This window comes from Metarhizium acridum, assembly GCF_019434415.1.
Source record: "Metarhizium acridum strain ARSEF 324 chromosome Unknown scaffold_13, whole genome shotgun sequence".
In the NCBI taxonomy this organism is placed as follows: domain Eukaryota; kingdom Fungi; phylum Ascomycota; class Sordariomycetes; order Hypocreales; family Clavicipitaceae; genus Metarhizium; species Metarhizium acridum.
The window spans coordinates 3,131,828-3,157,195 of record NW_027094016.1 but is presented as its reverse complement, the minus strand read 5'-3'; the positions used below and the strand labels follow the sequence as shown (position 1 = coordinate 3,157,195).

Below are 25,368 nucleotides of genomic sequence, written 5' to 3'. Positions count from 1 at the left end.
TCTTGATGATTTTTTCCATCTTCATTTCTTTTTCGTTTACCCTTTCCCGCCCCTGCCCTGTTCGGTAGTGCAATGGGGTTGTATTTTCTCTCGCATTTAGCTATCTTTTTTTTAGAATTACTCCAGACATGCACACATTAGATACCAGAAATTGTCTACGTTTTTGTGTCATACGGCTCGGGGCTCTGGATGCTGTGATAGTTTGATTTTGAAGTGATCATGCTTGACCACGACGAAGCCGACTTAGGCCAGGCTAGCGATGGTCTGTTAGCGCGCGGCAGTCATCTCGCTACTAATAATAAGCAAGTGGAAGCAGGCGGAGGGCGCTTGCTGGTTTCATCCCGACGCCTTCCGTTGGTCGTGTGCGATAAGATAAGAAAATGGCCCCCAACTCACTTGGCGGCTTGAAGTGGGACTGAGGAAAGGTTGGTGGAACACTGAAACTTCATCCGCGAGCGCAAGACGACTTGCTCACGAGCCACGGCCAGTGTGCACAAACCGAGAGCCACTGGTTCGTTATCCAGGTATTTAGTCTAAATCTGCGTTTCAGAACTCGCACACTGGCCCTGGCTGGTCCCGAGTTTGGTCGGCTACAATGTTTGAGCTGCCCGAGGCAAAGAGGTTCGCATTGCTCACGGGGATCTTAATCCTTGACACTGTGACTGACATCCGTGCAGGGTGCGCCGGGAGGATTTGAACAAGGAGCAGGACTTACCATGGAGTGGTCGTGAAGATGAGGGCATTGATCTAGACTTGCAGGCGAGGCTGAATGCGCAGATCGCCAAGTCACTGGGCATGGATGTTGATGGGCCGGCGCCTACAGCTTCAAGTTCTCACGCAAAGCCTCATCTGGCACTCCAACATCCCACGGAGGCCATCGGAGAAGGTGATAGAAAACAAAAGGTGCAAGAAAATTCCGACGAGGACCTGGGCGAGTTCGACTTCCGCCTCTTCAGTACGGCTAGCGTGCCGTCCAAAGTCGTCCTAGAAGATGAAACCGGGCCTCTTGGAGAAGGCGCATTGGTATATCGACGACCTTCGTCATATTACTTGGCGCGAAGTGTACCCGACAGCAAAAGGCGAGAGTATTTGGCTGCAGCAGTGACTGGAGAAGAGGTCGTCGAGCGATCACACTGGCGGGCGTGGGGAATGGAGTTGCCATGGAAAGTGACAAGGTTGACTATCGTGAGAAAAGCAAAAGCTGAAGAGAACAAAAAGATGGAGGGTGTGGTGACGGGACAGGAGAACGCAAAGACGAGAAAAAGGCCGGGGAAGAAGAGACGGATTGCGGTGCGGATGAAGACCAAAGCCAAGAAGGAGAAGGCTGATATTGAGGCAAAGAAAGTGCTGGACAAGGAGGAATATTCAAAGGAGAAGAAGAAAAGGCTGAATCGATTGAAAAAGCTGAGGAAGAGGGCAAAGAAGAAGGCGGGCAAGGCCGACGGGGAAGAAGATGGTCAGGACGACGCCTCGAGTCGAAGCGGTGGCGAATAGGGCGGGCTAGAAGAAGATATTTGGTGATGGAAGGGCGCTCATTCACTGTTCTCATGCGATTTGCACAGATAGTGCAATTGTTTTATACTATTGGAGCCTGTAGACAATCGTCGCGGCTAGTGTCACGGTGAATCGAGTACTGTGGTAGTGCAGTCCAGCACAGGACGCAAGATTGTTTTCAAACCTGCAGAGGGGAGAGCCTACAATGAGATGAATTGATTGTATGCATAGATGGATAACTAATGAGATATAGTAAATAAATAAAAAACCACGTGTGTCTCGTTCCGTCCTTGATGTCTTTTTGAACGGCACATTTGGCTCTTGTTGCTGAGTTGAGGTTCCATGCCAGCCAATGGGGACGCTTCCTCCGTACCTACCAGCCTGAAAAAACCCCGCCAACTCCAACCCATAGCTCAAGCTTCGCTCAACAACGCAGGCCCCTCGGATCGGTAGGCACTTACGCGAAGTCTATCTTCAATCCTGATCAACAAAACCCACGAATTCGAGCGTCTGTTTGAGGTGGGTCAAATGGACTGAAGCTCATAGAGCGCACAACAAACCGGTGGACGGGACGCGCAATGCGCCAGGAACGACCGAGCTACGACATCACTGCCTAACCTCCCTGCTCTCGTCACCACACCACCACAAGCCATGTGGCCGAATCCCAGATTCGTTCCCGAGGAAATCTCCGAGCCTCCGAGGCCGACAGACGATGTAGCAGATACGGGAGAAGTTGCTGGAGGCGGAATAAGGACCGAACAACTGAATAAACCCCCTGTACCCGTGCCGCCGTCAAGACCAAGCCTACATCGAAATGCAATGCCTTCAGGTCTCGCAGCAGCAGGAGCACCAGGCCAGGCCAAGATAAAACAGCAGCCTCAGCAGCAGCAGAGCCCGGCACCTACCGACTCTCTCTCACTGCTTCAGCTCCGCCGCATTGTCGCCGAAGTGAATCGCGCCGAACCTGTTGCCTACGACTTTGTCTACTCAGACATGGGACCGCATGCCGAGGAGATCGACGAATGGTTCGTGTACCAATTCTGGCAGTGGGTTCGTCTGAATGCTGCTCAGAAGGCATTCGAGTGGCACTGGAACAATGATTCTGACGGGCAGCATTCGTGGGACGATGCGGATCACGACACGCGGGCCAAGTTTATACAGGCCGCCATTGCGGGAGTGCAGTCGAATGATGCGGCGTTGCGATCTGCATCAATAGGCAAGATTGTATATCTCGTTTTGGGCCGGTGGGGAGACACGGCTATGTCCAATGCACCGGTTGGAGGTAGCCGGTCGATTGCAAGTATACCCCAGCTGCAGGCCATCAAGGCCGGTGTGGAGTGTTTAGCATCCTTGGAAGGACTGCCGGTGATTTGGGAGGCGCTGAGAAACTGTTTCGAGCTGCATTGGTAAGACGGCGACTCACAGGGCTGTGTGAAGTGAACCCGCGATTTGCTGATTTGTTGTAGGTCTGGAGACATCCATCAACAGGCAAGCCCGCAGGAGGCACAGGACGAGTTGATGAATCTGATGACAATTATCTATATTGCTATTCAGGAGACGCTGAATGATCCAGACGATATGTCTTCATCATACAAGGCATTGTGTAAGTGGCTCGGTGTGGGCCGGTGACCAGGTGATTCATTCATCCAGATATGACTAACGCTGTTGGTTGTCTAGTGGAATTGAATCCGTCTTTGGTGGACTTTATGTTGACGGCTACTTCTAAACTGCGATGGGATGAGCAAAATTTCATGCCGCTTACACAGGTGATTGAGACGTGACTGGGGGTTTGAGGGTTGCGTTGCTAACAGACGCGCAGATCTTCCTCTTGTTCTGGAAATCCATATTACTCGTATTTGGCGGCACACAAGATCTAGCAAAGGTAAAGGCGGCCCTGAGCGAGACAAAAGAAGGCATGAGTAAGGAAACTATCACAGCATCGCCTCTGGACTACCATGTGTTCCGACAAGAGATTACATCCAAGTATCCAGCGTATGTCCCTCCACAGCCTCTGATACCCCTAGAAGACGAAACCACATCGATCCTACCGCCCATTCCGAACCATCCGGCACGAAACAATGGCTCAAATGGAATTATTGCAACCCCCGCACAGCTGCAAACCGGTGGTGCCTCCATCTTAAACCAACCAGTTCACATCGCCACCCCTGCGCCATCCCCTCCGCCTTCACCCGGAGTCGGTGGAAAAGCAGGCAAGAAGCAGAATTACCAAACAAATCAAAACTTCCCCTTCATGTACCCACCCCTAGATGCCACTAGTAACAGCGCTGGCGGGAAGGGCATGGCTGGCATTGACGACTCAATCGTGAGTCGGAGATGGGAAGGAAGCGATATCCCTGCTTCGATTCTTGAGGCTGGCGAACTCTTCTCCGCCAGGGTGCGGATGACGCGCGCAACACGGCAAATGTGGGAAGAGCGAGAACGCTTTCTCAAATTTGAGCGCGGATGGACGGAGAATGATGATGATGAGGATGAGATTGAGGATCTCGACCTCAATGAGTTGACGTTGGAGGAGAGGGAGGTGCTCAAGGAGATCAAGGCTGAGGACAAGACAGCAAAGCTTGCACACGCTCCGGAGCCCGAGGTGGATTACGGACCACACCCGGAGAACCTGTCAGAAAGAGATAAGCAACGATTGATCGCGGTGGAGAGATTCTACGTAAGTTCTCGAACCAAGAGGGTGTGTGGATCATCATTTGTTGACCGACTTTGTCTCAACAGAAAGAGTCGTTGCCTCATTTGCAGTCACTCGTTATTGTCCTGTTACGGCCAATCCTGGTCAACGTCACCGCCATTGTAGCGCAGCAAGCTGGCCAGATGCCCAATGGTATGGCGGGTAGAGGAAATAACCCAGGAATGAATGGCGGCTCTGGTGGACCAAGGCCTCCAGAGATTCCGGGACAGATCGCCGCACAGGAAGAGCCCGAGCCCTCACTCGAGGAAGTCGATGCCGCCAGGACGAGAGAAATCACATCCAAGGCCATGACTGGGATTCTTGTGTTACTTCTCAAGTGGCTGAGGATATCTCGTAAGATGGCATGCTGTGACCTCTTGTTGATTTCCCCCCCCACTGACCTTGTACAGACGTTCTCAAGTTTGAGTATTTCACGCAACTACTTTTGGACTCAAATTACATCCCACTGGTGTTGAAACTTTTTGCCCATCAGGATGTTCAGCAGGTAGTGGACAGCAAAATGGACCGAGTAGAGAACAGGTAGGGAGCTCTCACCAACAATATAAACAGCACTCCTCGTTCTAACGAGCCAACAGCTTCTTCCAGTTCTGTAATCTGCGCTCCAAGCTCAAGGACAAGGCCGACAGTGACTTGGAAAATGAGGACGAGGAAGAGAGAGAAGATGCCGAGGGCGAGGACAAAACAGGGCAGCAGAAGCAACCCGACTCTGAAAATGACAGTGAAGACGAAGCCGTGCCCCCACCCATCAAACGCAGACGATCCCCGGCTAGGGATGTTGATGCTGAAGAGGAAGAAGACGAAGGTGAAGCCAGCGACGATCAAGCCTCAACGCGACCTGAGGTCGACGAACTTGGGTACCCCGTCAACCCTCTCCCGGAAGAACCCATCACGGATTTTTCTCGCCGTAACTTCTTCTCCCTCATCAACTACCTCCGCGTCCTCCAAAAGATTTGCAAAAACAAATCCCACCGCAACCTCCTCCTCGTACAATACAAATCCTCCACCATCTTACGCAAGTCCCTGCGCGTCCCGCAGCCCGAGCTGCGGCTATACACGCTCAAACTCTTCAAGAACCAGGTCCCCTACTGCGGACGCAAATGGCGCCAGTCAAACATGCGTGTCATAACGGCCGTGTATCTGCACTGTCGCCCCGAGTTGAGGGACGAGTGGCTCGCCGGGAGCGACGTGGACGCCGAGGTGGACTCGGCGCTGCCGCTGGAGCAGGCCCTGAGGAGTCTGACGCATTGGTTCAATGTGCGGCGGTATCCTGATAAGATTGCTGCGGATATACGGACGGCAATGCGAGAGGAGCAGGACTTTTTCAGCAGGGAGTTGGAGAAGATTGATGTTGGGTGGGGGGATGAGGCAGAACCCGGCGGCGAGTTGGATCATGTGGAGGGATGGGCTTGAGTAGACCAGTGGGGTGTGCATGGCCTGGACTGATGCCAGTTGTGAGTACCGCCCATGGCCAAAACCTGTGTTGATACGAAATGAGATGTCGTTATGAAGTTCTGCCCCATGATGCAACTACCAAGGAAAGACGCCCTTGAGCGTTCCACCGCATGTTACTCAGAATGGTGCAGTAAAGATGTATATTAACATTTGCAGGTCATAGCTCGATTCATCAAATATTACAACAACAAGACGACAAGGACGTAGCGAGAGGCAACCCCCGCTAAGTCGGGGTATCACAGCAATTCACCACCGCACACGGCATTCCTCCCCTTGCCCAAGGCCCTACTCTTTCAAGGATTCGCTCGCTTTCAAGCACGCTCGTAAATGCCGTCCTCATACTTGTAGCTCCTGGGCGGCGCGCCACTCGTCTGCGGCGCCGTATGCCAGGCCCCCGTCGTGCCGTGCGTCTGCAACCCATCCCCGCCCTCCTGCTTGTAGTAATCAGCGGTGCCGTCGTGGTTCACAGCCGTGTTCTCGGTGCCATAGCTCTGGCGCGCATGGTCCAGCTGATCCGGGTGCGTGTGCTCCGGCAGGCGATTGGCCTCGTCCAGCGGCGCGGGATCCTTGTCCCGGCGGAAGCGACTGAAGAAGCCGCGCCTTGCGTAGCCCGACGTGTAGTTGTTGCCGGGGGAGGGGCCGAAGCGTTTCTCCTTGCGGTGATGGCGAACCAGGGCTACCTCCATGAGCATGGACAAGATGAAGAAGAAGCTGTGGCATTGTGAGCATGTTTGATTTCCCTTTTTTTTTTTTTAAAGAGAGGGGAGGGGGGGTGTTGCAGTATATATATATGTGTGTGTGTGTATGCGTCTTACATTGCGATGATGGCGACGGCCATGCTGGCGGTTTGCAGCCGGCACGCGGTATGGAAGCTGGGCAGAGCGGTGAAGCCATCCTTGTTGCCCGTGGCCATGGCGTCGGACCGTCCTTGGCCAAAGGGCGTGTCGACGTAGCCGGTGCAGCTGCCGGCGCCGTGCTTGTTCACGACGGCCACGTAGATGAAGCAGCCGATGAAGCAGAAGTCGAGGACCATGGCGATGAAGGAGGTGAATGCGAGGCCGGCGACGCAGCAGAGCAGCAGCAGGCCGACGAGCGTGTAGAGGGCCGCGGCGCCCGAGATGCCCGTCACGGCGCGGACCGACGTGTCGATGGGGAGGCTGTGGTTGTGCAGCGACGCCAGGAAGTACGCGTATATGCCGAGGATGAGGGCCGCGCAGAGGAACTGGATGCCGCGGATGAACCACTGCAGGAACTTGAGGGCCAGGCCCGATTTTGCGCCCATGGTGGTGAACCGAAGGGGATTGCAGACGACGAGTCGATGGTGATGGCTGGCGGTCGTTTAGGTGGATGGTACTTTTGGCGTCGAGGGCGAGAGGAATTAACGAAGCTGGAGTGGTTGGTGGGGATACAGAGGTTGATGTCTTGACGTAGGATGAGGGCTGGAGGAGACGAGTTTTAAATGTGACGGAGTGTATGATGCAATGCTGAGACGAGAGGGCCACTTCCGTGCCGATCGAAATGGAAGTGCGTTTCAAGTGCCGACGCAGAGGGCAAAAGCAGGGACCAGCGGTTCATGGGTCATTCAGGATTGTTTCTCGGATTGATGTTTGACCAGACCTTCTTCACCCGCAAACCCGCAGCTGCCTCCCATCATTTGCCTCACATGCTGCATTGAGTGAGCTGCCTCCCGGAAAATTAGGCGCTGGCAAAGACATATCCCCTCTGGTGTGCGAAGGCTCCAGTCATGTATCTACGGGGATAATACGCCAATCAAGAGCCGTAAAATAAAAGGTACTTTATTCCACACTTAAATTCCACTATAATACAGGTCACTATAAGCATCCAAGTTACAAAAAGCTACATCATATATCACTAGATCTAAGCCACTATTATGTCGCTTGAGGTCACTAATCATAGCCGGGATATTGTGGGTCCACGCGACCTGCTTGGAGCCTTCGCACACCAGAGGGGATGGCGTCCGATTCGATGGTTTCATTGCCATGGACCTTGGACCTGGAAAGATGACGACAACATGTGTGGCTGGTGGGGCGCTGATGTCGTCAAATGGCCGGGGACAATCAGTTTGCGGACACGTGATTGGATCATGATGCCGTTGTGCCATGGCCACAGGCTCACAGCCACAGCCATGTAGGTGTTCGTCAGAATGGACTCAACAAATGTGGGAATGTACCTAGGTAGTCACGTAGTTAATGAGTTGGATAATGTGGAGTGAATTGATGCAGTTGAGATGGGCTTCGAGATGCCCTTAAGAGCTGCAAAGACAATTTCTGTCTTGGATCCTATTCTGATATGGCTATAAATATCTTGCAGATAGAGTTGTTCCAGCCCAGACTGAGACAACGGCACTGCCCGAGGTGGGACACGTGAAACAAATTGATTTACACGACCATTGTTGGTGAGGCGGATGCGAACTTGAACTCGTCAACGTTAAGTGGACGACGAGTCGGTTCGACCTCTTCAGCACTCCATGAAATGATAGGTAGCAGCAGTGCCTACACTTGGCGCCGTGAATAATAATTTTTGAGTAGCATTGGGAATAAGAACAGCACGTAGGACTGCCCTGAGCCACACTGCGCCGTTTCCCTCCATTAGGTTACGCCATCCGTTTGTGGCACTACGTACGTAGTTGCAATTATGAGACAAACCAGCACAGCCAACTCCACATATCGCTGACACACTCCATAAGCTGGTATATATCAGTGGCTGAACAAATATTTGAGCTGACACTGAAGTACTATTGGCAAAAATGAATGGAAAAAGAAAAAAAAAGAAAAAGAAAAAAGAGTCCAATGAGTAACAGTACCGGTGAGATTGCCTGGCTGGTAATATCAAAATCAGCATCAGCTTGTCGGTCGTGAGACATTCGCCAGGTCGGAATCAAGACGCGTAGAGGCAAGCTCGGTAGGACATAGGTCGATATAGTCCAAAAATATCATGACTATCGACTCACAATGCATTCCGGGTGCAGCCTCGTCGCCAACGTTCCATTGTCCCCCGGTAGAAAGTGTTCATTATTGCCAATGATGCGGGAATTACATCGTAGCCTGGCCACCTGAGAAAATCTAGATTCAGTAATTTCCAATGTTTTGCGAAAAAAAAAAAAAAAAGGCATCCACAACGGACCGGTGCGCAAGGATCCCTTCAACGTTTGTACCTCTCGAGTATATACAATAGCACGGGTCAATTCGCCGTTCAATGCCCTTGACCTGCGTCATGTGTCGGCGGAGAGGAGAAGGTAGGGGCGAGATTCTTCCGTTTCCATGCACCCTGCAACTCAGCCGGCTATGCCTGTGCCATTCACAAGTTCCCCTGCAGACATCGGCGCTGATGAAGTCCAGAACGGGCAGAGTAATATCCGGGCATCCATTCCAGAAGCTGATGTCGACAATGGGCAGGGCTTTTTGGCCCCCAAGCTGAGGACCTACATACATATTTGTACTCCGTGCATGTCAAGGATTGATATATCTCACCTGGCTCAACGATGCCGAATAGGCTGTCAACGATTGGTCTATTCGTAGGCCAATCTTGGATCGTCAACTGAGACGCCACACCGGTTGTTGCGTAGGATAATTAAGAAACGCCGTGGCGACGTTTATCTGCTGGAGCCGAGAACTGGTCAGGATTCTCGGCCGCAAGATCAGGTTCAGGCCTGCCAGGGGCGAGAAGGGGGGCAAAAAGAAGCAAGTGAATAATCGGGCAGGAGCCACCCGCCATTTCAAGGGGTGGGGGGCCGGCGTTGATGTGAGATGTGGGCGCACAGAAGAAAGTCAAAGGACACCGCACCGGGTACTACAGTCCACTAAGCTTGTCGACGCCACAACACCAGCCAAGCATTGTCATTTATCGTCATCTGATTTTTCGCGATTCGCTCCTGTTGGTAGCAACGTCAGCTCATCCTTGAAGACGAGGAGTCTCAACTGTCGGAGTGTCCCTGGGCTGCTGAATGGCAACACGTATGTACTAACCTGCCTGTGCTCTCCCACCTTACATTAGGCACGTGACAACCGGTAATCATGTACGGGCTTTCATCGTGTCTATGCTGATCTTGATCATTAGACTAGTAAACACGGACTTTAACACGGAGTAAGGAACTGGACTAGTGCGCCAGAAGACCGGATCAAAACCCGGAACCTCGCAGGCACTCAACGCCCACGTTGCATCCAACCACGCCAAAATCGTGGCAAGTGGGTGGATCGGGTGGTGGAATTGGACGAGCAAGGGAAGACGAACTAGGGCCGTCGTGCGCACCATCAGATTTGTCCTTTGTTAAACGTCTCGCACGTTTTGCACCCTGCGGAGAATATTGTGTTGGACTATGTCAGCACCGTGACCTGCTCTGCATCCCCATGGGTAGCACAACCCGTACACCATTCGCTAACAACCCTGATCCAGCAGACGACTTCTATCCCATGGTGCACACATGCAACTGAATCCAGGAAGCGGTGATAATATGGACAAAGCAACAGAACCCCGTGCCAAGTCTGTACGCAGCTCACCTGCGTTAACATGGTGTTGCTGATGTTCTTGCAGCTTGCAGAACACAGCAGCGCCAAGCCAGTCAACTGCAGGCGAAGGCACGCAGCATCAACATCACTCATTACTTGGATGCAATATCTTGGGAGCCACAAACTGGCAGTATCATCAGTTGTGGTTCAGCGTGATCCAGCATGGCCGTCCGTAGTGCTTGGGCCCAGACAAATCATAAACGGTCTGTATCCAATCTATTGGCAGCCAAGACGACTCGATGACATCCATCCGCTTCCTTGAAAACGGCGAGGAACAACATCTAGCAATTTGTTACCCCTACAGAGCGAGCCTACTGAGGTTGTACGGTCATCGGTTAGCTACCCATTCATTGTCTGTCTAGCTGGGCTGACCACGTCGTGGAACTGCAGCCCGACAATGAAAGCAGCAGGGATGTTCGGGACTGCGGCTGAGCGGCAGCGAATGGTTGTATATTGGATAATCCGGCACCAGACGCCACGACCCCTGGGCGACTAATGCAAACGCCGCCAAAAATACGAGGCCCATTCCAACTAGACTAGGCTGCGGTTGAGCAATGACACATTGCCAATTGGTACAACTGCCTCCACTCTTGGACGTCTGTTATTTCGCGAAGCGTGCAGGGCGCCTTTTCGTTTCTTGTGAGAGCTTGCAGTCTGAGGCCTGGGTGGGCGCCTGGACCGCGCCGCCATGGCCCTTGGCTCCGTGACCGATTTTCAATATGCATTGCATAGAGACATCGGGCCATGCCCGGCCGCTTTTTCGTACTCCTCCATGCCTCAATGTGTATTCAGCTTTTCTTTTTGTGGTGTGTTTTTTGGAAGTTCATAAATCTGCTGCGTCCTCGCCTTCCGGTCATGTTTTGACGATCGCTGTCCTTCGTTTGTAGGCGCTCAACGACATTGTTGGTGTTGGTTATCATCACCCTGCTTTTGCCCTTTTTGCTTTGGCTCTGGCCGTCAGTTTCTGTGATTCTACGGAGCAGAGGCCGCGGGTTCGCGAGCTTTGGCCAACGGGAAACAGCCCTCTCTTGTCGGATTGCGGAATCGATACTTGAAAGTCCTCGATAGTCTCGAAGAACTCATCAACATGAAGACCTCACCCGTGTTGCTGGGCCTTCTCAGCCTGCCCGGTTCAGCCTTGGCTGATCCGACCTGGCCCTCTAGCATTGACGAACTAGAGGAGATTATGTATCAAATCAACTCTTTCCGGGCTCGCAAATTTGCTGATACTGTCAACCCGTGCACCAACGAAGCCTCAGGTCCCGGTCGCCGCAATGCTGCAGAGTGGTTACGGGCCGCCTTCCACGACATGTCAACGGCCAACACCTTCTTCAAGACTGGTGGTCTTGACGGTTCCCTGCAGTATGAGTTGGATAATGGTGAAAACACAGGTCCAGGCCATAGAACGACCATGAATTTCATGGGGCCTTATGTCACCTCCCGTTCTAGTCTCTCCGACTTGATTGCCATGGGGGTCTATATGTCTGTTCGTTCATGCGGCGGCCCAATCATTCCAATTCGCGCCGGACGTAAAGATGCTACCGTCGCCGGCTCCTTGGGTGTTCCCCAGCCTCAGAACTCAGCAACCATGTTCCAACAGCAGTTTGAACGCATGGGGTTCACCACTGAGGAAATGATTCAGGCTACGGCCTGCGGCCACACGCTTGGTGGCGTTCACCAAGACGAATTCCCCGATCTCATGCCAGCCACTGGTGTAGTCAGTGGCAACGTAGCACTCGATACTACTGATGCCGTCTTTGACAACAAGGTCGTTACCGAATACCTCTCTGGAAACACCTCTAACATGCTCGTCGTTGGCCCCTCCGTCAAGATTCACAAGAACTCGGACTTCAAGGTCTATAATGTCGACGGAAACAAGACCATGGAGACTTTGACTGACGCCAACAACTTCAGGGCCGTCTGCCAAAAGGTCCTTCAAAAGATGATTGAGGTGGTTCCTCCAACCGTCACCCTTACCGACCCAATTGTCCCCTACACCGTCAAGCCTGTCAACCTGCAGCTTACTCTGACTAACGGCGGCACTGGTCTTCAATTTACCGGGTACATTCGCGTCAAGACTACTGGTCTTGCCAAGGACAGCATCAAGAACGTGGCCATCACTTACAAGGACCGCAAGGGCAATGCAAACTGTGGTGCGAGCTCTTGCACCATCACGAGCACGGTTCAGGGGGTTGCGCAAGGCTTCGACGACAACTTCAACTTTTACCCCATCGAGGCCGTCATTCCTGCTGCATCGGGTATCTCGTCCTTCACAGTTACCGTGAACAATGCCGATGGAACGAGTAAAGCCTACGACAACAACGGCAGTGGCTATCCTCTCCAGGATGATATCTTGTTCCAGGCCCCTCAGAGCTGTGTCACTGGCAGCTCTGGCGCCCTTACCGTGGTTGCTGCTGTCCGCAATGATGTTGCCAGCAATGGTGCCCAGGCTAGCATTACCTACAAAACCCCGCAGACCAACAGCCCCGTCGCCCTCTTGAACAATGCCACTGTCCCTCTCCAGAAAGGCGCCTGTCTTGGCAAGTACACCCTTTTCTCGGGCCAGTACACCATCCCCGGTGGCATGCCTTACCAGTCTCGTGTTGATGTTGTTTCTGGAAGCAAAGCCGACACCTTTAAGGCTATTACTGATATTGGCGGAACCTGCACCGCGTTCCCCAACCCTGGGGCCTGCGATGGTGTTGACCCTCCGGTTAACTCGACCACCACCACAACCGCCACCACGACCACCACCACGACAACTCCCGGTTCCACGGCCACGACCACAACCACAAACTCGATAGTGGCGCCCGTTACCCCTACCCACCGTGCCACTGTTGGCGGCTATACTCATGTCTCCTGCTGGACCGAGGGCGTCGGCGTCCGAGCGCTGGCTGGCATCTCTTTCGCCAACGACACCATGACCCTTGAGAAGTGCGCCGACTACTGTAAAGCTTATGTATACTGGGGTACCGAGTATGGTCGTGAATGTAAGCTTCCAACCTAGAAAGCCCATCTCATTTTGGTCTTGAAAATTTATTTCGAATGCGGGTATCTGACTGGAGATTTAGGCTACTGCGGAAATGCTCTTGACAAGACCAGTGCGGCTGCTGCCCTCATTGAATGCAACATGGCCTGCGGCGGAGACCCTAGCGCGTATTGCGGCGCCGGCAACCGTCTCGAGCTGTACTCGACGACGAGCGCACCCGTTACGCCGACTCCTACTGCCACTCTCAGTCACAAGCCCACTGTGGCCCCGTACACTATGGTCGGCTGTTGGACAGAGGGCAACGGCGCCAGGGCACTTGCACAAGCGGCCACTACCAGTGACAAGATGACCAATGAAGCTTGTGCTACCTTCTGCAAGTCTTTCAAGTATTTCGGCACCGAGTACGGCAGTGAATGTTACTGCGGCAGCTTCCTCGCTGATAGCAGCAAGACGGCGCCTCTTGAGGAATGTAACATGCCTTGCTCTGGTGATAAGTACGAGTACTGTGGTGCTAGCAGCCGCTTGGAGCTTTACCAGAACCCCAACGTTACCACTGGTAACCCCGAGCAGCCTGCAGCTGTTGGCAATTATGTCCTCGTCGGCTGCCAAACTGAGGGCAACAACAGGAGAGCCCTGGCCGGCTCGGCGCTGGCGCAGGATAACATGACCAATGAAGTGTGTGCCACGTACTGCAAGGACTTTACGTACTTTGGTACCGAGTATGGCCGAGAGTGCTACTGCGGTAACGCTCTTGATGCTTCCTCGGCTGTTGCCCCCGCCACTGAATGCAGAATGCTCTGCGGTGGTAGTGACACAGAGTACTGCGGTGCTAGCAACAGGCTGTCTGTTTATAAGAAGAAGCAGACCCCTCCCGCCACGACACAGAAGCGAAAACGCAACCATTTGTAATGTTGCATGTGGTTAGGAGACGGCGTCGCGTGTAAAACCAGGCATATTTATGATGGCGTGATTTTAGGCTACATTTAAAACTGAATATATTAAGTGATTCATTGTCAAAGATTTTTTTTTTTCTCTTGCAATCCGATATTAGTGATGTACGGCTCAGGCTCTCAGTTCCGTGGTTCCTTCCTGGGTCCACGCAGTAGTCTAGGGCAATCATAGTTGGCCTGTTGTGAATCAGTAGGTCTACAATCCTGCAAGACATGGCGCCGACGTTCAATAATGGTAGTAATGGTGCTTCTTGCCCCCAGGTGAACCTGGCCGCCTCGTACACTGTATAAATTGCAAGGCCGGAGATGACTGGCCGGGTATCGGACCCGAAGTGGAGACGTATCGGCACCGGGAGCCAAGCAACTCCCGACGTCCCAAAAGATGAGCTTCATGAGCCCAAAATATCGGTGCGTCCAGTCTAAAGTCATGCAGCATCTTTCATCCCCTGTGTCAGCTTGAAACTATTTTGTTTCTTATTTCTTCCTTTTCCCTTTCGGAAAATTGTTCGGGGGGGAAATGATAAGAGTTGCAGCTTCTGTAAAGGTGAAGATGCACAACGGCCTTGGGCGTGCACGCTAGGGATCCAACTTGCCTCATCTCCGTGACGACGTCACCATCCTTTCCCAGCTGGGGGATGAGTCGAGGTCTCTCGGAACCGCTCTTGCATTCATCTACGACTAACTGGCTGCGTGTCTGCAAATACCAAGGGGGGAGATTGACGGCCCGTCAGGCTTAAATTTACTCACCATTGCCACCCGTTGTCTCTGTCGTTGGTGACGTCCAGCTTTGCACAAACACTTGACACGATTCACGTCCGCTAGAGGCCCAGCAGACCATGGGCCGGCTCAGGATCCTCATCAGCGGCGCGGGCATCGCGGGCATAGCGCTCGCGTTCTGGCTCTCCAAGCTGGGCCACGCCGTCACCGTGGTCGAGCGGTTCCCGGGGCTCCGCGTAAACGGGCTCCAGCTGGACCTGCGCGGGCACGGCATCGCCGTCATGAAGCGCATGGGGCTCGAGGCCGAGTTCCGGGCCAACTGCGCGCCGGAGCAGGGCGTCGAGGTTGTCGACGCGCACGGCGCGCGGTGGGCGTTTTTCGGGGCGAATACCTCGGGCAAGGGGTCGCAGAGCTTCACTTCGGAATACGAAATCATGCACGGCGACCTGTGTCGCATCATGTACGACGCTACGAGGGACAGGGTCAAGTACGTCTTTGGCACGTGGATTGATAGCTACGAGGACGCCGAGGGCGCGGCAGGCGTCGAGGTGCGGCTTGCGGATGGAAGCGTGGGCGAGTTCGACCTCGTCGTCGGTGCGGATGGCTTGCGCTCCCGCACGCGGAGGATGATGTTTGACGCGGAGGAGAGGTGTTTCCGCGCTCTGGGCGAGAATATTGCGTACCTGCGGATACCGAAGCCGGTTGGGGAGGGCGAGGCGGCGGCGTATGTTGCGACGGCGTATGTTGCCCCCGGGGGCAGGTTCGTGCTCACGAGGAGGAGCAACGCGCACCAGCTGCAGGTGTATCTGAGCAGCAAGCACGTCTCGGAGCGTCTGGGGCTCGTGGAGAGGGGGGACGTGCAGGGCGAGAAGAGGGCGTTTGAGGACGAGTTCCGCGGCGCGGGATGGCGGACGGACGAGCTGCTGGATGCGATGCTTGAGAGCGACGACTTCTACTGCGAGTCGCAGGGGCTGGTCAAGTTGGAGACGTGGTCGCGCGGCCGGGTCACGCTCGTGGGCGACGCGGGCTACAGCTCGTCTGCGAGCGGGCTGGGGACGTCGGCGGCCTTGATTGGGGCCTATGTGCTTGCGGGCGAGATTGGACGACACGTCGGGCGGGGGAGCGAGGGTCTCGCCGAGGGTGTAGATGGTGCTTCGTCCCAGGGCGAGGGCGTGAGGACGGCGCTGGACGCGTATGAGCGCACGTTGAGGCCGCTCGCGGACAAGATACAGCAGGGCATGGACGGCGAGGGGTTCTCGGACGGCGTGCGGTGGACGGCGTGGCAGGTTCGGCTGCTGTATTGGGCTGCGTGGTTTGCGTCGGCGGTGAGGATGGACAGGTTGCTGGGGCTGGTTGCTGGCTATCGGGGTGATGCGTGGGCACTGCCCGACTATGAGGAGTTGAAGTGAGGTTGGTGAGCATTTGTTGGCCTTGGGTTAGGGTTACATGGCGTTTTGGCAGGCGGGTTACCATTCCACTTCTTCTTTTTGTAGACAAATGATACCTCTCTTGATCTCTAGAAAGTAAGTAAAGTCTATTCATTAAGGTCTAATTACTTTAAATAAAGTGAGTATATCTGGTTCTTCACACCACTTCGATTGGGTAATCGCAGCCATATTGCCGCAGCGACTGTTTGACATGGTGCACACGGAGGCATATGAATATCGGACTTGTACCAACTCTGTCCTGTCCTGCATCTACGTCTAGCGCCAGACATAGCCTCCCCATGCCAACAATGCATTGTGTCCGTGCCAATTTTTCTATGATTTTAATTTTAATGTCAATCTCAGTTTTTCAAAGTAGGGGATGCAGTTCTCAAACTTGACACTGCCAGGTACAAACGTCCTAAGTACATGTTGTTCCATCAAGTCAGAGCATCACGCCAGCACCAGCCTGGCACTGCCGCCAAGCATACCACATCATATACCCACGCTTACCCACCAGACAGAACAAGGTAGAAGACCTAACGATGAAGTAATACTATTGCGGGCACAACCTTGGCAAGCAAGCTCACTGCGGCACGCCAGGTTGCCGATTTTGCGTAACGGGAGCCACTTTCTGTACCTTGTCTCAGCAGGGAGTTGCAGAGCGCGTGCATTTCCCATCCTGCCATTCCATGTGCAAAAATCGAAGCAATCGAAGCAAAGGCAAGAATGTCAATAGACTACCCAAAATTAGAAGAATAAGAGTCAGAAAAAAAAAGAAAAGAAAAAAAGCTCCCGCAAATACAATTCCACATGCTCTTGGAATTTCCCATCTTTCAATTCATCTATTCCACGCCGTCGCACCTTCCCTTCACAGTCCACACGGCACTAGTGGCCCGTGCCCCTCAGTCCTTGACCCCTCGCAACAATCCCACTACCTGTGTGGGCCCCCAAAACGTCAACGATTTAGACGTCGCAAGCAAGTACACCCCACAAAACGCCAATGACGTAGCTACCCCCAAGCTCTCGTCTTCCCACCCGCAGGAAGCTCTCCAGTCGTCATACCGAGTACCGCCATTCTGAAATCCCGCGAGTGCATGAAATGACAGCTGCCACTCCGGCATCCGGGCAAACTTTATTAAGCCCGTCCTCTCGCATCTTTCCATCCTGCCTTTTCCCCCTTCTCCTCAATTTCCCGTTTTTCCATCGTTCCATCAAAATCAACAACAAAACTTGCCAAAGTTGACTCGATCAAGTCAACCCTCCATCAACAACACCTTCTTCCTCAGGTTGAAAAAAGCAACACAAAACACCCGGAGCTCAGCTCACGCGACACCAACCCCGCACCTGCCCAAGCTCACAAAGTTTCTCTCTGATCACCCTCCTCAAAGAAACAAAAATGACTCGAGGCGAGAGCACGCAGACCAAGGTCCACTACAAGGGCTCCATCGACGACTTCCTCGTCTTCGTCGAGGACGTGGACCAGTGCAACAAGTGGCTGAAGGGGGACACGTCCATCCCCCTGGCGCAATTCGTGTCGTCGTTTAAGATCTTCCTTACCCACAGGTACACACATACACATTTTCCCCATCACTTGTCATGTCGTCCCCTTGGCAGACAGCATCCCCGAGCGTTGAGGAGCTGCCTACTGACCGGCTCTTTGCAGACAAGGCGCGCAGGGCACGTACGACGCGGCGCCCAAGAACGTGCTGTACTCGGAATTCGGCACCGACGACGACGACGAAGTCATCAAGAAGATTCTCAAAGACGGCGCCATGCAGACCATGGAGGTGCGCCCCCTGGTTTCTCCCCCTCTAATTGTCGCATCGCATAAGCAGAAACTAACTCCATGTACAGATGCCCGGTCGACAGGGCGTTACCAACGAGAGCATGAGCTCCATGAAGACTCACTAAGCGTATTCATTTAGGCAGGCGTTGTTATGAGCTACGGAAGCATGGAATCATCTTCACTTCGTCCTTTTTTTTTCACTCGCCTTTTATTCCACTGGCACTTGTGCGAATTGTACTTTTATAGAAAAGAGAAAAAAACTGAAATAGCTCTTCCTTGGGGGATCCCTAGCGCATCCCAGTCAATATGTCCGGCGGCGGTGGCGACGCAACTCTGTTTGAGCAGAGCTTTACGGACACCAGATATGATCAATCCAAATACGATCGTGTTGCCCGCACATCCTGTATATTGGCCGACTCGCAAACTGTGATGGTGCTTGATACCGACATTAAACTCTTCTCTTGCGCAAGGTCCGATTCCCTATTGGGGCATGCGGCGGTTGTTCCCATCCATGGCTTGTCATCACTGCCATCTGCACTTGGCAAATTTTAACAAGTGTGCCTAGATATGACTGTCCCTTGGTGGCCACTGATTTTAGGTGGTGCTATACTTTTCGTGGCCTGTTTAATGCCGCCCTTCATGGGAAACTGAGCACAATTTGATGCCCAAGCAAAGTGACTCTCGTCCAAGCAGTAATACTTAAAACGCATAAAAAGCAATGCTAGCACAGCTCACATCTACCACTGCCAAATCTTCTAGTTATTCTTCGTCATTAAGTATTATCTATGCTTGCGAGACAATGTTTCCCAATCTGAATCTCTCGTTATGCCATATGTACTTGTGAATACTGCATACTACTGTTCGGTTACCCTCGTGTCTCCCTCCTCCAAGTCTATGCAGAATAGGTATCAGGTTTCTTGGGAAAGTAAAAATAAAGAAATGTTACCTTGCCCGACGCGTGCCCCAAAATCACAATGTCTTCACATACAGCCAACACGTTCGATGTGTAGCTGGTCGGCAGTAACGTCAAAACACCACGTCCCTCGATCCACACATCGCCCAGTCTCGCCTCAGACTCCATACCCGGGAATGCTACCGGCTTGTAAACAAAGAGTGTATTGTCTGGTGCCTTCTTGCTCAACCATGTCTGCCCAGAGGCGCTGCTCGGCACGGAGCCCGCAGTCGTCACGATAGTCTCCCCATCAGCCGCGAATGTCATGTCAGAAAAGGTCTCTTGCTGGCTAAGAACCAGTCGTCTCGAGTTGGATGCCTTGTCCAGCGCGTAGATCCAGCCATTGACAGACCCCATCATGACCGTCGAGTCGTCTGGGGAAAAGGCGAGCGCCATGGGGCAGTCGGATTCCTCCACACCAAACACATGCACTTGGTTTCCGGTCTCGGTATCCCACAAGGCGATAGCGCCATCCTTGTTGACAGAAGCCAGCGTCTTGCTGTCGTTGGAGAAAGCAATGCATGACTGTGATTCGCTTTGGCCCTTGATCGGCACACTCGAACTCGTTTTAACCGCCCAGAGTCTGACCGTCTTGTCTTCTGAAAATGAAGCAATCATCTTGCCGTCCGGAGAGAATGCAACGCACTTGACAGCTGCAGTGTGCCCTTTCAAAGTCTGACGAGCTTCACCTGTTTTCGGATCCCATACCCGGACGGTCTTATCGCCCGAAGCCGACGCCAAAGACTGCCCGTCTGGTGAGAAGGCGACAGAGTGGACGGCGTCCTTATGGCCGCAGAGACGTTGCAAGCACTCGCCGCTTTCAATATCCCATATGCGAATGTCTTTGTCGTGGGAGGCTGTTGCCGCGACCGTCTTATCAGGAGAAACGACCACGTCCGTCACCCGGCTATGGTGACTTTGTGCTTCTTCCTGCTGACTCCAGTCTTTTATGTCGAGCAGACGAGTTGTATCCTCCAGGCCTCCCATTGCTACGGTTTGGAGATCTGGGGACAATGCAATCGTCGGCCAGTTGTTCCATCCAGGGCTGAAGCTTCTTGTACAGATGCCGCTCTCAATGTCCCACAGGCAGATGGTGCCATCAATGGAAACTGACCCGAGCGTCTTGCTGTCACCGGCGAATGTGAAGTCGCGGAATGCCTCGTCATGGCGCTTCAGCACTCGAGCGCTGTCTCCCGAGCCGGTGGACACGTCCCAGATACCAATCAAATTCTGCAGCAACGAAACAGCCAGAGTCTTATTGTTCGGTGATAAAGCAATGATGCTCTTAGTCTCACCCTTCGCCGCGAATATCTGGTCAAACTTGTCCGTTTTTGCGTCCCACACATGAACTGTGGCATCCCTAAGAACCATCACAACCCCTTTGCTGTCGGATTGGAAGTTGGCACAGGCAATTTTGCGCTTCTCGGGATGTGCGAGGGTCCGGATCTGTGTTTTTGTTTCCACGTCGCAAATGTGCAAAGTATCACCATAAACCGCCAGCACGGATTTGGAGTCGGGAGAGAAACTAAGTTCTTCGGCCACACCGGTCGAATCGGGGAGGAAAATCGTGCAGATGGGTATCCAGGTTGCAACCTTCCACACCGTAAGAGAACCCTCAGTACCTGTTGAAAAGAAGCTTCCGTCTTCAGAAAAGGCCACTGCGGTGACTGCACCATAGCGGCCATCAAGGGTGCGCGTGTTGGAGTCCCCGGTCTGCTGCGTGGTGACCATGTTTCGAATGAAAGGAAGCCGCTCATCCCATCCAAAGACTCGGACACTGCTTTCGGGTCGAGCGAATAGTAGCGCTGTGCCGTAGGTCTGCAAGGCTGCCGCTTTGATGGTGGATTTGTGACTGATAAGAAATCTCTCAGCGTCCTTGAGAAACTTGTTTAACAGCGCTGAAGATTCAAAGCGAGGCTGTGCTGCGAGCAAGCGAATAGCTTTCAACCCCTCAGACAGGCTTCCGAGAAGTGACAGGCTTTCAATCCAGCGAAGAAAGAATTTCTTCAAGAAATCCAGGACCTCCTCAGATGTTACAAGCTCTGCAGAAGTCTCCGACTCGCCAGCATTACACAAATGGTGCATCCAGAATATCGCAGAGTAGGCAACACCGGCCAAAGGATCGTTATCAGAACCGTTGATTGCGTCACCTAGGAACCTCGGGAAGTACCCATTTCCAGGCAAATGGTACATGTTGTGCTTCAGGGTGTGTTGCATCTCTACAAGGGACCGGCTAGCGATATCCTGATGGCTCAGCACAACATCCCCTTGCTCCAGCAACTTGCCATATTTCTGGCACAAGTATTCTCGAACAGATTGATGGGTCAAAGAGACCACTCTGCCTGTCATGCTGAGAAGAGAACCGCAGGCCTTTACGATATCTAGAGGTTTAATGGGAGAACCAAGTCCGGCCACCACCCCCAGCTCCTTCAGAGTGAGCGGCCGATATGCAAGATATACAGCCGCGATAACATTTTTGCATCGGACCCTTTTCAGGCCATGATGCGCTTCAATCTTAGCCATCAAGTAACTGTACAAGTCTGGCAAACCGGAGGGCAGCTTCTTGATTGTCTCAATAGCCTTCTTCCCATCGACACCTTGAAGTTCTCTGAATGCCAACGCCGCCCAGAGAAATGTATTTGCAGCTCTGTCACATATTTCGTTGGACAGTTCCACGAGAGTGGCCTCGTCATCGTATCCAGGGTTCTCTTTTAAACCTGACAGTTTATAAGTGATGTATGCATGAACTGGCCCTTCCAATTCTTGTGCATCCAACTCAACCAGGGCCTCATCAAGACCTGGGTTCGTCAAGTCAAGTTCTGGTCTACTAGAAATCAACCATCTGACCTTGTGCGAAATACTAAGAGACCTGTAAATGAGTTGAATTAAATCTTCTTTAGTCCCATCACACTCGTCCAGGCCATCCACAACGAAGTATGCAGGCGTGAATGACGGATCCTTCAGCATATTTTCAAAAGCTTCAGACATTACACTGAACGCGTTCGAGTCTGTAAACAACGAGGATCCCGCGTATTTATGTTTGGCACGCAAGTGCTGGATAAGACGAGGTTGTTGAATAAGCAGCATCCAAAGTAAGGATCGAAACAGTGCGGTAGCATTGTTTCGCGTCTGATCTCCGGTGCCTTGACAAAAATAGTATGATGCGCTGGGCGCGAACGCTGCTGACTGTGTCGAGATTTCGCGGACAATCCCCATCAAAAGCATTGTCTTGCCTGTTCCAGGTCCTCCTTTAATCCAAAGCATACGGCGGGAGTCAAAACCATGCCAATTCGAGAACGATGTATACTCTTTAGTACCCATGACCCACGAAAATGCAACATCAATTAGCTTGTCCGTCTTCCTTTCAAGCCTTTCAAGGTCCCGCATCGGGTCGATTACGAACAAGTCTCGGAGACAAGCAGAGTCTTTGTCATCGGCAACCTTCTGCTTCTGGGTAGAAATGAAATCCTGAAGATCTTGGTGGATGTTCCCAAGCGTTGATTGCATCTTGTCTCCATGTTTCATCAGCTCAGATAGGCGTTCGAGGGAGCTCTGGGTATTGTACTGCACAGAAGCAGCTCTCAGAGCTTCTTCTGCAGTGGTAATAGCCTTAAGGTCCGACTCCCACTTGTCCCATGCGGCGAGTTCACGAAGATAAGTCAAGCCCGAATTCCTGTAATAAGAGCTTACGCTCTTCATCTGATACAGCAAAAGGCTCTTGTAAAGATCAAGCACAAGGGTTTCTAGGCGCTGCGTGATCACACTAGCGGGTTCCTTGCCTTCGACGATACTTCGCTCATCCAGAAGGTGATCAACCAGCGAACAATACCAATTCATGCGAGAGACTACATGGGTGATCCCTGCGAGGTTCTCTCGGGAGACTTTCGCTGGATTAGTAAGGATCTGTTCACAAGTTTAGTCTCAATGGTCCCGATGGCGACTCGGATGGCAAGACCGGATCAATGGCCTTGGGCATGTAGTCCTCACCTGCAGTCCAACACAGACACCGGCCCATGGCAAGGCGGCTTGAGGAACGTTTTTGATGGCAACGTCGATGATTCCTCTAGCCTGGAGAACAAACCCAGCAACATCCCCCACAGTCTGGGCCAGCTTCGAGTCGTCGGCAAACTTCTCGCGTCCCCTTTGCACAAGATCTCGCATGTGTGCCTGCCGCTTGACGGGGTCCTTCAAATCAGCAGCCAAAGTGGCCGTCTCTGGCCCCGGCTTCCCTTCGTCACCGCCAGCAATGGCAAACGTCAACGTCTCCGCATATGACTGCACAATGCCAGAGGTGGCACCGCTATCTTCCAGGCCATCGTATGCATCGTTCCATAGCTGCTGAGACTTGGATAGAGCTTGGTCGTCGTCTGGTGTAGACGACACGGCCTTCTTGGGTGTTTTTGCGGGACCTGCAGCTTGCTGAGCAACAACGGCCGCAACTATCTGCTTGGGGAGTGCCCGGATCTCTGTTTGGACGACAGTTGTGACGGCTTTGACGGTTTGGTCAACTGCCGACTTCATTAAGGTGGGTATCAACGGCTCAGACTTGGGTGGCGCTGCAGCAGCAGCACTCCCATTGCCATCCTGCGTGTGGACTTCTCCAGTCGATGCCATGATGCACCCCTTGTTATACCAAAGAACCCACACCAGAGAAACGGATGATGCTGCAACACGACAAAGACACGATGAGCTTTGTCGCCCCGGAGAGCTTGTCAACGAGAAGAACGGCGATGGTCGCTTACCGGTCTTGTTTCCCTAGCTTCCAAGGTCCAATTGCTGCGGGGCCAGGAGCAAGCCAGAGGGAGACCAGCCAGTTCGGCAAGGGTTTAGGTGCAAGTGCCAGCTCGCGACATCGTGTAATTTGGCCAGCTCATCCAAGACATACATTGCAAGGTTAGTAATGGGGCAATACGAAGTACTTTGCGGTCGCTTTCGTCGTGGCCGTTTCTACCAATTGGCCACCCGCAGGCCATTCTGAAGGCTCATGTTGTCGCACAACCACCCTGGGAGTCCAGGACGCAGACTGTCCAAGTACTGAGGTGCTCCTTGTGCTTCGCGCAAGAATACAGCACTGGAGTACCGAGTACAGAGTGCCAACCCGAAGCGACTTGTACTTATTGCCGTCCAGGACCCATCTACATAAGTACTCCCTCCGTACCTAGTAGGTACTCGAGTAGGTACGCATATGCACGACCCCTCAAAGACACAACAACATTACGCCACTTCACCAAACGCTGTCAGCCTTTACTGTTTTCTCCCAATTTTCTTTCATGGTCATGACCATACTACATCCTCTGTTATTTTATGTTCTTCAGTTTCTAAAGTATGTCATTATGTGTTATGCACTTTCCGCCATACAATTTATATTCCGGCCAATCCCTGTATCTTCGTCAGGGGCATCATATCGAAGACCATCGCATACCATCGTCATACCTCAAGTCTGTTGAGGGTCAATCGTACAAGAGTTTAACTGAACATGCCTCGGAATCCATGACCTGATATGCCACTTCTCTTTTTCGTCGTTCCCTGTATTTCCTCCTGCGACCACGACCGCTTTGCGGCGGCTGTCGAAGCTTTTTTATGCTTCTCTGAATCGCTCATCCCGTTTCCCCAGTTTGACGTGGATCCAGGGTCTGCCACTTCTAAAGGTGTCGTCTGCGGCCCGACTGGCCGGAAAGTGTCTTCGAGTGACATTCTCTGCCTCAGTCCGCTAGCTCTCTTGGCAAAGGAGCTTGCAATACTCGCCACACTCAGCTTCCTAATAACCGTTGAGGCTGACGTTCTAACTAGACGCTCACTTCTCGACCGACCACTCATGCCTGAAAAGGGCAGAATCTCTTGGCTCCAGACATCAGCCAAAATAACCTCTAAACGCGCGCGTTCGCTTCGAGGTGGCGCGAGAAAAGAAACTCGAGGCTTTGCAGCCAGTAGCGAGTGAGATCGATGTATGTTTAACGACGTAGAACCGTGGTCGCTGGTTTGGCGAACTCCGCTTGTGTTTTTGATGATTACCTGGTACAAAGCCGGCTTGGGACATATAGTGGTAGCTCTCCGAATGGACAGTCTTCGGGCACCAGGATCTGTTTCCTTTTATGTCAATTCCGCCTACAAGATTGACCAATAGTAAAGACTAACCTGATTTGCCGGTTACTACCCCAAGGCTTTTAATGTTCAAGTCCAGAAATGTAAGCGTGGTTGCCACTCCAATTTTGCATTGTGCTAGTGGTGAAGATAATCGTGCGCGCCATTCCACTTCTTCTTTGGGGGTACACGCTGTCATAATAATTTCAAATAGCTGATGATGGCATTCAAAAACGAGCTTCCAAGAGAAAGGAGCTGTATGGCATTGTAAACCTATTGTT

General features: G+C 52.7%; 9 protein-coding genes across 12 annotated transcripts; 6 read left to right on the top strand and 3 right to left on the bottom strand.

Annotated features, from left to right (window-relative positions):
• Nucleotides 1-595: 595 nt before the first annotated feature.
• J3458_003600 (uncharacterized protein) lies at nt 596-1,494 on the top strand (the record flags this gene model as incomplete). The annotated part of the gene is made up of 2 exons (XM_007808669.2): nt 596-621; nt 678-1,494. 2 exons carry the CDS (start codon nt 596-598, stop codon nt 1,492-1,494), a joined length of 843 nt encoding a protein of 280 aa, XP_007806860.2.
• A 651-nt stretch (nt 1,495-2,145) lies between these two features.
• On the top strand, nt 2,146-5,617 carry FAR11 (Factor arrest protein 11; the record flags this gene model as incomplete). Its single annotated transcript, XM_007808670.2, has 7 exons — nt 2,146-2,900; nt 2,961-3,097; nt 3,172-3,260; nt 3,314-4,171; nt 4,234-4,540; nt 4,597-4,726; nt 4,783-5,617. 7 exons carry the CDS (start codon nt 2,146-2,148, stop codon nt 5,615-5,617), a joined length of 3,111 nt encoding a protein of 1,036 aa, XP_007806861.2.
• A 769-nt stretch (nt 5,618-6,386) lies between these two features.
• Nucleotides 6,387-7,085, top strand: J3458_003598 (uncharacterized protein; the record flags this gene model as incomplete). The annotated part of the gene is made up of 1 exon (XM_066117854.1): nt 6,387-7,085. The coding sequence occupies one exon, from the start codon at nt 6,387-6,389 to the stop codon at nt 7,083-7,085; it is 699 nt and encodes a 232-aa protein (XP_065977646.1).
• An 803-nt stretch (nt 7,086-7,888) lies between these two features.
• Nucleotides 7,889-9,763, bottom strand: J3458_003597 (uncharacterized protein; the record flags this gene model as incomplete). 3 transcript variants are annotated; one of them, XM_066117852.1, is made up of 3 exons in its annotated part: nt 7,889-8,499; nt 8,631-8,732; nt 8,804-9,763. In XM_066117852.1, 3 exons carry the CDS (start codon nt 9,109-9,111, stop codon nt 8,415-8,417), a joined length of 495 nt encoding a protein of 164 aa, XP_065977644.1. In that variant the 3' UTR covers nt 7,889-8,414. The 3 variants fall into 3 exon arrangements, with proteins under 3 accessions (XP_065977644.1, XP_065977645.1, XP_065977643.1); XM_066117853.1 differs by having other exon boundaries at nt 7,889-8,366; nt 8,484-8,732; nt 8,835-9,111; XM_066117851.1 differs by having other exon boundaries at nt 7,889-8,724.
• Nucleotides 9,764-9,902: 139 nt separating this feature from the next.
• Nucleotides 9,903-14,189, top strand: J3458_003596 (uncharacterized protein). 2 transcript variants are annotated; one of them, XM_007808672.2, is made up of 2 exons: nt 9,903-13,175; nt 13,257-14,189. In XM_007808672.2, exons 1-2 carry the CDS (start codon nt 11,273-11,275, stop codon nt 14,081-14,083), a joined length of 2,730 nt encoding a protein of 909 aa, XP_007806863.2. In that variant the 5' UTR covers nt 9,903-11,272; the 3' UTR covers nt 14,084-14,189. The 2 variants fall into 2 exon arrangements, with proteins under 2 accessions (XP_007806863.2, XP_065977642.1); XM_066117850.1 differs by having other exon boundaries at nt 10,761-14,189.
• An 864-nt stretch (nt 14,190-15,053) lies between these two features.
• On the top strand, nt 15,054-16,339 carry J3458_003595 (uncharacterized protein). The gene has a single exon (XM_066117849.1). It carries the CDS (start codon nt 15,123-15,125, stop codon nt 16,248-16,250), a length of 1,128 nt encoding a protein of 375 aa, XP_065977641.1. The 5' UTR covers nt 15,054-15,122; the 3' UTR covers nt 16,251-16,339.
• A 1,325-nt stretch (nt 16,340-17,664) lies between these two features.
• On the top strand, nt 17,665-18,179 carry J3458_003594 (uncharacterized protein; the record flags this gene model as incomplete). The annotated part of the gene is made up of 3 exons (XM_007808674.2): nt 17,665-17,831; nt 17,932-18,055; nt 18,123-18,179. The coding sequence occupies 3 exons, from the start codon at nt 17,665-17,667 to the stop codon at nt 18,177-18,179; spliced, it is 348 nt and encodes a 115-aa protein (XP_007806865.2).
• Nucleotides 18,180-18,815: 636 nt separating this feature from the next.
• J3458_003593 (uncharacterized protein) lies at nt 18,816-24,219 on the bottom strand. Its single transcript, XM_007808675.2, has 2 exons — nt 22,994-24,219; nt 18,816-22,909 (listed from the first exon to the last, which is right to left on the bottom strand). The coding sequence occupies exons 1-2, from the start codon at nt 23,618-23,620 to the stop codon at nt 18,947-18,949; spliced, it is 4,590 nt and encodes a 1,529-aa protein (XP_007806866.2). The 5' UTR covers nt 23,621-24,219; the 3' UTR covers nt 18,816-18,946.
• Nucleotides 24,220-24,472: 253 nt separating this feature from the next.
• Nucleotides 24,473-24,823, bottom strand: J3458_003592 (uncharacterized protein; the record flags this gene model as incomplete). Its single annotated transcript, XM_066117848.1, has 1 exon — nt 24,473-24,823. The coding sequence occupies one exon, from the start codon at nt 24,821-24,823 to the stop codon at nt 24,473-24,475; it is 351 nt and encodes a 116-aa protein (XP_065977640.1).
• Nucleotides 24,824-25,368: the final 545 nt, after the last annotated feature.